The sequence below is a fragment of the Sodiomyces alkalinus genome, assembly GCF_003711515.1.
Source record: "Sodiomyces alkalinus F11 unplaced genomic scaffold SODALscaffold_8, whole genome shotgun sequence".
NCBI classification, from domain to species: Eukaryota; Fungi; Ascomycota; class Sordariomycetes; order Glomerellales; family Plectosphaerellaceae; genus Sodiomyces; species Sodiomyces alkalinus.
In genome coordinates, this window is record NW_021167086.1 from 984508 (window position 1) to 996958 (window position 12451).

Here is a 12451-nt window from a genome sequence, read left to right on the forward strand (position 1 = left end):
CCTATTCACCTACCTCAGACCCCACAGAGGCGCGCAAGCCTGCCCTCGGCAGCCTGTCAACAGGCGAGGGAGCCATCCCCGCTGGCATTCAGTTCGTATGTACAATCTAGCCTCTTCCCACGCCCCCCCCCTTTCCTCTTTTATTTCGAGCACGGTCACCTCGTACTGTAGGTCGACCATCGTGCCCAAGTCCTCGGATCACGCCAAGACGCGATTTACGCCAGCAGGACGCCGGTGCCAGTGCCCCGGGCGACAAAGCCTCATCCTCCTTTCGGATAATTCGCTGTGACTGTGAACGTATTCAAGCAGCGCGGGAGCGGAGCGGATATCATTACCATCTTCCAACGGAGAGCAACAAATCGGACGAAAGTACGAATATCTTAGCAACAGGCACCAGAAGATGGGGGACAGCTCCCCACTCCTCCTCCTAACCGGTGCCAATCTTATTTTTCTTTGTCTCGTTTCTTTTCCTTCTATTTTGATCGCCACTGGACCACAGTTAACCACCAGAAACCTGTATCGTGGTGTCGCATTGAGGAGGAAAAGAAAGAAAAAAGCATATTACGTGCATCATGAAATGAGGTTTCAATCAAACCACACGTCATTCATATGCCTATCCCGCAGCATGTGGATCCGTTTCCAGGTACAATTCGTACGTTACGAGGTCGTCCCTTGGTCAGTCAACCTTGGATGGTCCCGAGATAATAAGACAAAATTCATGCGTATCCCTGACGTTCAGAGGAGGTGTAAGTAATTTGAACCCCCATAGGGGGTGTAGTAGTAGCTTGGCACAATCAGGTAGTGGGTACACCCCCGAACGAAAAACGTGTCGGAGGTCCAAGCGCTGCCCAGCTCCCCACAAGCATCGCAAGGATACTCCTGTAAGGGGAAATATGTATGTACGTTGTACACAAATGTTCAAGTTGCCAGTGATGCCCCCGGCCCACGCACTAAAGTACATGGGTGAAAAGCGAAGTGACTCTGGAAAGACCCGAGAAGGACAGAAGATGTGAGGTGGGGGTGGTGCGGGCGATGGTAATCTTCTCGTCCAACTAGGTTCACCGAATGAGATGTACGAAGGTACTTCGTACTGAACCACAAGGCAAAGTCCGCTCGCACGTGGCAGCCCGCCCACATTCCTGATCGCTCCCGAACCTGATCGGGCTAAGGATGGTTAACGCCAACGAAAAAAAAAACCTACCGCCCCCTCGCTCCTCCCAGCAGTGTGGTCGAGCTAGACCTTTAGGATCTCACATCCACGTGTAGTCGAGTCGGAGACGTTGCAACTGACGGAAAAGTCATCATGGTTGTCGTCTGTCGTCCGTCCGTCGTCGTCGTTCGTCCAGCCCCCAAACCAAAACAACCTAAAGTGTTATCCATCACAATCTTATGAAACACTCTAAAACAGCAAGGAAAGCCAATACCTACTAATTACCCCACAGAATCAAGGAGAGACTATCCGAAACCCGGGAAATCCTCGCGCCGATTAGCTGTGACGGTTGACGGGGGATTCTCCGTGTTCGACATGACCAAACTCGCTGGAGCCGTCACCATGATATATGTACTACCTATGTATGCACAAATTGAAGAAACGGCCGAGTTCGAAAATAGATGCCAAGATAGTTCCATGGGATTCCGATTTCGGCCTCGGGCGCGCCTCGCTGAGCACGAGCATCCACCCGGGAGGATGGTAAGGTGGAGGGATAAGCTCAGTTAGCGGGCCCCTCAAACAAGGCGATTGAGAATGGTGCAGCGGAATGTTGCCGGGGGTTTCAGAGTTACAGAGAGAGAGAGAGAGAGCGCTGTCACATCACAGAGTCTGACCCTCCCATATACGAAGTGCTCTCTGTCCCCCCGTGGGTAATGAATGGCTCGCCAATCTCAAGTTGTTCGCTCCGCACAATAATGTGTGATGATGGACCACGACCGGGAAAATGCATATACCGTTCCTCCCCGGCTGCCGTTGAGATCATGAAAGCAGCTTCTAGAGCAGAGCATAATTGTCCTCATGACTCGACGATATGATTTTGACTGGGTACCAAAGGATGCGAGGCGCGCGGTGGTAACCGCGGCCAATCGGGAGTCAATCGCACGGAGCGACAGTGTGGCTGAGATAAGGCCTGGCATAAGGCGAGGTCCAAGGGCCTGCATATGTACAGCGGCTCCCTCTCCCCCATCGTGCTAGGAAAAAAAGGGGCAGACCTCATGATACGAGGGATGCTCGTCTCTTTTTACATTACGTGCAGTATGTACCGTTGTACCTTAGGTAGGTGGGGTGAAGAAGCGAAATAATAAGAGTGACCGCCAGATCCTTCAGGGGGTGCAATGTCATCCAATCAGCGCGCCAAGGGTCGCCAAGAGGTGGAACTCATACGAAGTGCGATGTACGTGTAGGTACGTATTGCTGGGCGCTGTGTGGTCTTTGGTAGAATCCCGTGAGTAAACCCTCCATGGTCGTACCACCCCCTACTGAGCAGTTACCCCATGTCTGCAGGGTCTAGTAGGCACTTCCCGTTGCCGAGGACTCCTGGCATGGTAGCACTGAGATGCTCCGTGGTGTTGATTCTCGTTTTGTGCCCGTGCCCGTGCCCGTAGGGTCGGCTCATCTGTCTTTTACCCCGGTCGTTCCTCGCTGGTGTTTTCGCTTGTTGAGTTATTATACGGAACATGGAAAAGGGCATATTCGTGCAGGAAAATACTGTAAGTATTCTATCCCTACATCACCTACCCATCGAAGCCATTGCCCCCCATTCATGAACTCGAGTCGAGCCGAGTGTGCTTCGTTGACTGGGGATGGTGAGGAAAGCAGGGGCTCTTTCATCCCCTCCGGGGGTTTTTTCTTTTGAAAGAGATTTTTTTTTTTTGGCGTCGGGCGTCCCGATTCGAAGATCTGGACGACCTGGGGGGAAAGGGCGTCAGTTTCGACAATGTTTTCTTGGTGGTGGTGTGGTCACATACCAAGCAGGCTACCTAGTTCCGAGAGCGGTACTTCCCTATACGTGAAGCGCGAAAGTACCTCGGAAGCTCCCACTGCGCAAAATGGTACTTGCCCTACCGAGGTAGAATGGTGGCCCAATGCAGCCAGAGGAGGCCCCCCTTCAGCTACCAACGGGAGAAAGACCTACCTAATCTGTGTACATTACGGTACGGGATGATGCGCGGCAAGGATGCTTTGTTCCGCGGTTCCAATTGCACCGTGGGACAGCAGGAGAACGGATTTGGAGCTGTACTTGGTACGATTTAGGTGTCACTCGACCGCTGGCTGCACAGGTCATACGGGTACGGCTATGGCACGGCCTTATCCGGACGAAGTTTGACATTGCTGGATACACCTCTTCGATGGCCAACAACGGCGGATGGATGGGCTTTGGAGTGAGAATCCTACAACAGGTGTAAGCCGTGACAATGCTGTCGAGAGACATCCAGACCGTCGGGCATCAAGGTCCGATACCCACACCGCATAACGTCGACCGGCTTGCACTGAGAACATTTCGCCTCAGGCACCAGGCGGCAGTCGCCTGACGTGTTCGGCTTGAGGAGCAGCAAGCGGTCAGTATGCCTAGCCCTTTGCTTCTTTTCTGAGGGGAAGAGCAACCGGGCAGAGCGAGCGGGAAAGCCGTGTGGATATTGCGACAGAATGTGAAGATCTCCGAATCCCCCCGCATTGAGACGCGAGACCGCCCAGTCAGCGTTTGAGCAGAATTGACGTTTTCTTTATTAACCTCACTAAGAACTCACTTACTAGATCACATAATAAAAAGATGGGAGGGAAAAACGCATTCGTGCAAAAGACAGAGGGCCTGACAGAGCGCCTAGGGTTCCGTCTCCATGCCGGATGGTAGTAGCGACAGGGGTTAGGTCGCCGTTCATCTCGTCGCTCTGCCGGGTCCCGCCAAATTTGAACGTTTTGGGGAACCATCCTGCGGAACGCCGCCGTCTCACACCCACTCTCCTCCAACAAAACAACCAATCGCGTTGCGAGCACTGGGGGGAAGGGGGGTGGGTGTTGTGTGTCTGGGGCTGGGACCGTCGCCTATGAACACGATGACCTGCATACCGGTACGTTGTAACTACAATGTACCTTACCCTGGGGGGAAGTACTTCGTACGAAGCACTTTATATCCATCGCGGTATGAAAAATGTGACCTATTTGATAGACCGGTGACAGAAATAACTTCAACTAACCTGCCATGCGGCTTTGCAGTGTAACCCTGTATGGAGTTTGGTGTTCAATTGGGCGCAAGTCAATTTCAGCGGAGGACCAGAAGGGTGTTAGGGTGCGCAACTGCCACCCTGGCGGTGGCGGTGAGCTGCCGGAGTTAGCTTCTGCCCATTTCTCTTCAGGAATCGACGCTACAGGGTACCTTACGGAGTAGGATGGCCACGTGTAACCCAAGCTGGTGCCGGTAGCTGGTACGTCAACTTGGGTTGTCGATGTGAAATGAAAGCTGTACGTGTATGTATGTGTGTGTGCCGATCTGGCGATGAGGGGGTTGACTTCCAGCTCTCAGGTGGTCGGGATCACCGGTTGCTCAGTTAGGGCGGGGGGTTCAATCGGCCCATTCTGTGCTGATCCTATTCGTACCTATTGTTGTACAACGTATAGTGTGATGTACAGATACGTTGTACGAAGAACGAAAACGAAGTAGCCGCCTTATGTAAGCAAGGGGAGATAACACACAACAACCTTCCGCGATGTGGTGTGATAAGGTAGCGACTGGGATTTTCCGTTTCCGATAACGATGGAGGCGTTCATTTTGAGGGGTCTCTCGGTGAACGTATGGGCAAGCGCCAGTATGGTCCGTGGCATTCGAAGGTAAAAAAAAAAAAAAAAAAAAACCCAATCCTTCAGTTAATCAAGTGGTCCCCGAGGGTGAAGATAGGTGAGCCGACCGACCCGTCTTATCTTTTAGTTATTAGTTACGTACAACGTACAGGATGTTTGTCGACCGCGGATTCGCGCTGGCGACGCGACGGGAGATCCACTTCAGGTCTGACGCACGCCTTACAACGTACGATCTCATGGGGGGGGTTCCAGGCTCCCACTACCCGAGACATGACGGGGATGTTATGATTGTGGTTGCATCCGTGGGCTGTGCCTCTTGAGAAAATCCGAAAATTCGAAAATCCGTCCTCAACTCGTCGGTGGGTAGGTAGACGGATGGATGGTAGACGGATGGATGATAGACGGACGTGAGCGAGAACTGCGGTCAGTGGAATGCATTAATGGGGAGGACCTCGATCGATGATAAGGTAGGCGCTGGGCATGGGTCGTGCCTTCTTGCCGGTAACATAGTTCAAATGGGTGCATCGCACCTCGGCGGAGGGAGTAACATATGTACCTTAGGTAACCTACCTAAACCTTCACCAATTGATCCAATTGCATACCGTGGTCCGTACCTTGCCAGGATGGTGCAGCATCTCATGCATGCTGTGCCTCGGGGCACAGAGTACCTGAGTCCATACCTGTAGAGGACCAAAAGCTCCACGGACTTGATTCTCTTTGGGTGGACGGTGCAACGTATGTGTATGTGTCGTCCCATCTCAATTTCGCTGGAGCGCACCATCGGACTCGACTTGCCGCCCGGGTTTATCTGATCTGCTCATAGATTGCTCTAGAGATAGATGCCTCGATTTGCCCTGCATAGGACGTTGCTTTCGTGCTGGGGTAGCGAAGGAATGAATTGCTCCCAATTGTTCCTGCCAGCGGCGTCGACGAGAGTCGAGAACCCCGCGACCACTGCCTTGCCCTCGCTTCTTTTCCCTATCGCGGTTGTCGGCTTTTAGAAGGATGTTTTCATGCTACCTATAGTGTCTCAGGCGAGTTGTCACATCACATCTACTCCCTTTCGTGTTTTCATCAACTTCCCACCTCATCTCACATCCCTCCTCCCTCTTCGGCGGAGCCAACTCGAGACTTATCCCTTGGTATCAAGTTCAATCTCAGCCGTGTCCACCCACTAATTACCACCGAACCACCGCTCACGCCAGATGCTCCATTTCAGCCAGAAAAAGATATAGATTTACCAAAGGGATGAAGACTTCGTTCTCCATGGCCCGCCCGATATTTAACGCGGCGCATCGCGCGACACGCTCCTACTTGACCTTGACCTAATTGGAAGGGAACCGTGTAAATGTTAAAAAAAAAAAAAATCCATTCCTCTCGGCCGTCTCTGATCACTCCCTCTTTCTCTGCATCCAGGACTCCTATTTTCGGGTGCAAAGGCAGCGTGGGGACCCGACGGATGCGATCCCTTGCTTATTTTGGCCCTATGCTTCCTCCACCCTTCATCGATCATCGAGCTATACGGGGTACGAAGTAAAAAGCGCTCCCCACCATCCGTCCCTCGCTCACATCCTCTCCCATCAGATCAGGCCTCACTTGACTTCCGTCCGTTCAGGTCCCCGGCGTGTGCGACCGCCAAGCCTGATGGGCTCTGGGTCTGGAGCATGCAGACGCGACAACAGCACTGATGGTGTACGTTGTACACGTACATGCAGGTAGGGGTTTGGATGGCTGAGGACCAGGGGTGGAGGAAGTACATACGAATAAGAGCACCGCCCACTTAGGTTCCTTCAAGGTACAGTGTTGAGCAGGCAGTTCCCAGGTCGACAGGGGTCGGGTCAGGTCAGGGCTGCAGTGGTGGACACCTTAGGGGCCGAGGGGGGTTTGCCCAGGTACAACGTACATACAACGTACCTTAGGCGACAACCCACAACCCCCCCCCCCTTTTTTTTTCTCCCGCCAAAAAAACCCGTCCGAGCTTCCCTTGCGCCCCTGGGGCTTTTTGACTTTCCCACTTTCCGAGTCTGTTCCTGGCGACACCTGCGCTTCACTCTCCCACGTTCTTGACTATGACTGGCCTTTGTCGACGCGGGAACCACACCCAATCCCGATCGACAACCCCAAATTGGGAACACCTCAGGTACCCCCTCACGATATGAGGAAGTAGGTATGTACCGTATGTAGTACGTTGTACATGGCTTCGTCTACGTTGTACGTTGTACCTTGCCTTAGGTACCTGGACGGCCAACGGTGAAAAAGAACCTTAAAAAACAAGGGGGAGTAAAAAGGGGGAAAGTAATCGCCCTCCCCCATGTCCTCTGCCTCTGATGAGTTCCGAGTTCCATCTCCATCCCACCCCATCCCCCTCGAGGCTTTCCTCCCCCCCCTCCACACCCCCCTTGCTCGCCTCCCCGCCCTGGACCCGTTGCCGCCACCGAATCACCGAACCACCCCCTAGCTCGACGGACCCATGTTCCCTCACGACAGAAAACGCGCCCAGTGGTAATTTCCGTACATCTTCCCTTAAGCCCCTTCAACCGAGCATGCTTTCCGTCTCTCGCTTCTTTTCATTGTTTGTTTTCCTCCCCTCAGTCCTCAGACCTGCGCAAATCCAGGGAAACGTGAGCTCTTCCTACCTCCCTCTTAATCGTCATATTATTCCCTCGGGAGACCACTCAACGAAAGCTTGTCTCACTAATTTCGTCTCCACTGCTTTTACTCTTCTCTTGGCTTCTCTTCCCGTTTCTCCCTCCTGCTTCCTTAAAAGTGAAGAGACGGCCCCCGTCGCTGGTTCTTCTGAGCCCTCATCATTGCTTCTTGCGACTCGGGTTGTCATATTTCACGGCTCTGACTTCTCTCTACCTCCCTACCTTCGGATTATAATCTTCTTTCACAAAACCTCGCCCTTCGCTTTATCTCCATCGACTGGAGTGGGAAGCAACACGAGCTACGAGGCATCGAACCGAGCCTCTTGGGGAATTTGGAATCGGTTCCGCCGAGAGGCAAGACGCAGCAGCGATGGAGTACTTTCCCAACAACTTTGCTGCCGTTTACCATTACGCCCCCTACAACCACGGCCAATATCCCATGAACCACGCCATACCATACCATCGTAACGCTGAACCATGGCAGCCGGAAGCCTTGATCCACCATGATCACCATGGTGGGAGGACTACCGAGTCCAAGCCAAGACTGGCCAAGGAGGAGGTCGACAAGCTCGAGCGCGAGTTTCAGCGAAACAACAAACCGAACAGCAATTTGAAGAAACAGCTCGCGGAGGAGATGAGAGTAGACGTTGCGAGAATTAACGTGCGCAGGCCCCTTCGCCTTTTCCATCTTATTCATAATCTTGCTTCTTGTTCTGAACATGCCCGACTGACCACCCCCTCGCAGAATTGGTTCCAGAATAGAAGAGCCAAGGCCAAACAGGAGCGCCGTACGCAGGAGAACGAGGTTAGGCGGAAATCCGAACAAGCGTCGGACAAATCGGACGACGACGCGGTCCAGGAGTACTACCCCGACGGTGACCACCACGATGATCTGCGCCCTTCTGCCGCACCCTTTCCCCCGCTAAGCGCGCCGAGCTCTTCGGGAAATTTGGACTCCTCGAACAGGCCGGCGAAGACGGATCAGAACCCCTCCGAGGACGCCGAACTGGAGCAGGAGTCGTGCAACTCGGACGCCTTCCAATCCCTCAACCCATCGTTCCAGGACTATTGCTCGACCGATAGCATGTCCTACACCCCCGACTCATGCGACTTTTCCTCCATGGCCTCATCCCGCTTCGACCAGCACCATCACGGGACCGTCGGGATTTCCTTACCGGAACGATTCCCCTCTGTCGCCCGGGCCCCCTCGAACACGGCCCTTTATGGGTCGTTTTCCGGCTTCGGAGGCGCCGCACAGCTGGGCGATGACTTCGCGTCGCTAACCGCACACTCCGCCTCGAGCATTACCTCGGCCGATGTGGACGGTGGTCTGGTGACTGACCAGGTCGGTGTGGAAGGCGGCATCGACCTGGACCAGCTCTCGCCAGACTCGGCCCATTCTCCCATGTCCACGGGGCCCGGCGCTCAGTTCAAGTCGCCTGCCATTGACATTGCAAGCCGCCGCAATACCAAGCGCCCCGCCCAGCTCGGTCTCGGATGTATGCGGAGCAGCTCGTACAACCTATCGGGCATAAAGACCAACGCCGACATGTCAAGGCGCATGGAAATCCCTAGCCCCATGCGCCGTGTGGCATCAGCCACGGGCGGCCTGCCCAGGGGGATTCAGAAGCCCGTCAGCGCAGCGCCGAGATCGCCCATGTTCTTTGATCGAAACCAAGAGACTATGCTGCTGCAGATGGCGTCGAGGACCCCGGCAGCGTCGACACCGCATAGCTCGGCCGCCCCGCCGACTCCCAACACGCCCATTCTCGGCACCCATCATGAGATGGTGGAGCCCGAGGCTTCCACGACGTCGCCGTCCTCGGGGCAGGATAAGTCTTGCCTCTTCCAGGCCGACATGATGGGCAACCCGTTTCAGCTGGATCCGACCATGAGAACGCCCCCTGACACCCCCGGGTTGGCGCACCATTTCCCCGGGGCGGTCTTCCCAAGCCAGCCGCCTCTGGCAGGCTACGGCTACAATGTTACGGATGAGCCTCTTGTCACCCCGGTTTTGGGGAGGTTCGATGCCGAGTACCCAACCCTGTCCACGGGGCTAGCGGCCTATGTGATGCAAAACTCCGGCAGCCAGCCTTCGACGCCATCCTTTGGCCCCTCTTCGGCGATGGGGCCGGCTTTTTACCTGCCGTATGCGGGAGGCAACACTGAGTATAACTGGTCCGATACTTCGGACCACTCACCCCCGGGACACTCAAGAACGAAGCAATTTCAGTTTACGAACATGACGCCACAGGACTTTCACGGGGAAAGGTGCTAGGCTACCACATCTTCCTCATACAAATATGCCTTGGGGGGGTTTATTTTAATAGATACCTTGGCATCTGCGCATTGTACAAGAGCTCTTTTGACGTGCTTTTTTTCTTTTTTCTTCTTTTCTCGTTCTTATTCCCTTACTTCCCTCCCCCCTTTCCCGTAGCCTGCAATGCTCATGATACCTTTTGCTGTACAGGATCATGCACCCCGGTTATCATACCCCTTTTTACTTCACATATACCAAGAAACCATTTGTTTCCTTTTCCTCCAGCGTCATAGGAAAGAAAAAAAGCGGACGGCACGTGTGCCTTGAATAATGTAATGAGATCAGTTAATGTCAGTAACGGTCGAGTCGGCGTTTCTGGGCGGAATGCGGCGGATAATTAGCGGATAGTTAGTATCGCTCAGCCTGGCAGCTATTGGGGGGTTTTTTCTTTTCTTCCTTTTTCGGGCCTTTCTTGGGAGAACTGCGTGGCCGTCGATCGAGTCCTGTAGTGCGAAAAGGGGGATGGACCCAAAATGAAGATCAAGGGAGAGGGGGAGAAAGCGCAGAAGTCGAAGAAATATATCAGTTATTGTAAAATGAGCTCCTCGCAGCTGTGGTCCACCCGTCTTCGTTCTATGATCTTCGCCTTCTTTTTCTCTGCGTTGTTTTGTTGTTTTAAAGGCACTGTGAACTGGCTGGACGTATCCGCGCCCACTCCTTACCGTTTACTGTCTTTGTCAGGGCTTCGTAGCAGTTGTCGAGGAGCCGTGTCGAGGAGCCGTGTGTAGGGCAAGGGAAGCTGACCTGACCGTGAGCACGTGAGTTTCTTTCTTGGTGTAATTACTCTGTACCATGTCAGTCCATGGACTTGGGTGCCCCGATCGACTGGTCGACGATCCGCACGGGCCGTTGGTTAATTCGACCGAAACCAAACTTTGGGTCCACGGATACGGAGTAATTAAGCGGCCCTATGTACGGAGGTACGGAGCACACTAAGAGTCAAGAGGGAATTACTGAGCAAGGTACCTTACATATTATGTACTGGGCAGACAGGTATAGGGTATATCGAACGAAGCCCCTGACTTAATACACCACGCCGCAGATCAACGGCCTGGGTCCATCCCCATCACGAGTACAACTCCACTTTGGAAAACAATGCTAGGTACCTTACGATTACACGTGTACTATGGTTACCGGCGGGTCGGTTGGGGGGGGGGGGGGGGGGGGGGGGGGGGGGGGGGGGGGGGGTTCAATAGGGGCGCCTCTTCCGCTTTGTGTGGTTGAGGCATAATGTCAATCGTACCATATATAACGAGCGAAGGAACTCCCCCCCCCACCCCCCCCAAATCAAGTACCCACGATGCATAGAAGGCGGTTGATATAGCCAAGGGGGGTTCTCGCAACGTAAAGAGCCTAAGCAACGCCCAATGTCGTTCCTCGAATATCACTGCCCCCAACTTCAGCCCCCTCTCGATGTAACGGCGCTCGCCACCAATATGTTAATTATAGCAATCGAGTGTTCAGGGACATTAAATTCAAAGACGCAATATGTTGTCTGCTAATGTCCCGCTTGAATGGATGGAGAACTTCTGTCTTTTAATTTACATCCTTGGGTTCTCACAGCTCGCCTAACGTGCGGAATCCAGCCCGTGGACGAGGAAGAGCTGTATTTGGTTGCCATAATTAGTCGTTGTTTCTTTTACAGGGAAGTAATCATACCCTTGCCTAAATCATGCGGCAAGGCATATTGAAACGAGGCAGAATGGATGCCCTGGACGGCGAGGGAACCAAAGGAAGCAAAGAGAAACGGAAAAGAAAGGAGGGGTGGGGATTAGAGGGGGTAAATGGTCAAAAGAAAAAGGGGGACAAGTGAAAACGAGAAAGAAACAGCGAGAAACCAAAACTCTCGAGATGTCCATTCATTAGATTGCTCTTCTTCACACATATTCAGTGAGGAGGTGATATCTCCCCCGAGACCACATCTCCCTTGAGCTCCCACCGGGAGTCTCCGAAACGTATGAAAGCCGCAACTCATCAACTTTGACCCTATCATCAACAGCTTGAGTTCTCTCTTGTTGCCTGTTCCTGTTCCTGTTCCTGTTCCTGTTCCTACCAGGATACTATGCCCTCTCCACATACCCCCCGAGTTTGGAACGTAAAATATCTCATCGTTGTCCCCCCGCCCCCCCTTCTTGTTACCCGGCTCCCCCATCCCCTCTGAGACTTGCCCTCCATATACGCACTGAAGAATAGCCATTGCCCTCCCATTTGTCCTGGTACAGTGACGTGATAGCATAGCTCCAGCCAACATACTTTCGAGAGATACAAAAAAAAAAAAAAAAGACAGAGAAGAGAGACACGTTCGTGAAAAGGGACAACTCCAAAACGCGACGCTGATGGTCAATTTTTTGTGTTTATATCGTTTTTGTTTGTTGCCGAGAACGAATGGAATGGATGATCATGTCTTTTGCACCTGTTGTGGGTTGAGGTGAGGGCACACACACACACAACCCCCGATGATTCGGCCGATAGAACGGGGCCCGTGGTCAGCAGGAATGCAATGCTGACGCGGGATATACCCGAGACCGCCGACCAACCGCCGCATCTTGTGCCGTCTCGCCCTCCGGCCTCGGAGGAAAGGTACCACCAGGACCGGGAGGACTCGACATCCCCGACTCCGACGACGACGTCGGCTGACGGGGCCGCCGCCCAGCGATGTAACCCCGTTCTACATCGGCCAAAAGGCCATGGACCCAT

At 53.5% G+C, this 12451-nt stretch overlaps 3 protein-coding genes across 3 annotated transcripts; 1 reads left to right on the forward strand and 2 right to left on the reverse strand.

The window, feature by feature from the left end:
• Positions 1-1486: 1486 nt before the first annotated feature.
• Positions 1487-2177, reverse strand: SODALDRAFT_361807 (hypothetical protein; the record flags this gene model as incomplete). Its single annotated transcript, XM_028614413.1, has 4 exons — positions 1487-1538; positions 1581-1802; positions 1902-1957; positions 2040-2177. 4 exons carry the CDS (start codon positions 2175-2177, stop codon positions 1487-1489), a joined length of 468 nt encoding a protein of 155 aa, XP_028464766.1.
• Positions 2178-7804: 5627 nt separating this feature from the next.
• Positions 7805-9712, forward strand: SODALDRAFT_325516 (hypothetical protein; the record flags this gene model as incomplete). The annotated part of the gene is made up of 2 exons (XM_028609992.1): positions 7805-8095; positions 8180-9712. 2 exons carry the CDS (start codon positions 7805-7807, stop codon positions 9710-9712), a joined length of 1824 nt encoding a protein of 607 aa, XP_028464767.1.
• Positions 9713-11485: 1773 nt separating this feature from the next.
• SODALDRAFT_211890 (hypothetical protein) lies at positions 11486-12258 on the reverse strand. Its single transcript, XM_028607280.1, has one exon. It carries the CDS (start codon positions 12003-12005, stop codon positions 11526-11528), a length of 480 nt encoding a protein of 159 aa, XP_028464768.1. The 5' UTR covers positions 12006-12258; the 3' UTR covers positions 11486-11525.
• Positions 12259-12451: the final 193 nt, after the last annotated feature.

Bases quoted from the DNA above. Each gene is read 5' to 3' on its own strand.
- SODALDRAFT_211890 (XM_028607280.1), bottom strand. From the start codon at position 12,005: ATGTTGGCTGGAGCTATGCTATCACGTCACTGTACCAGGACAAATGGG.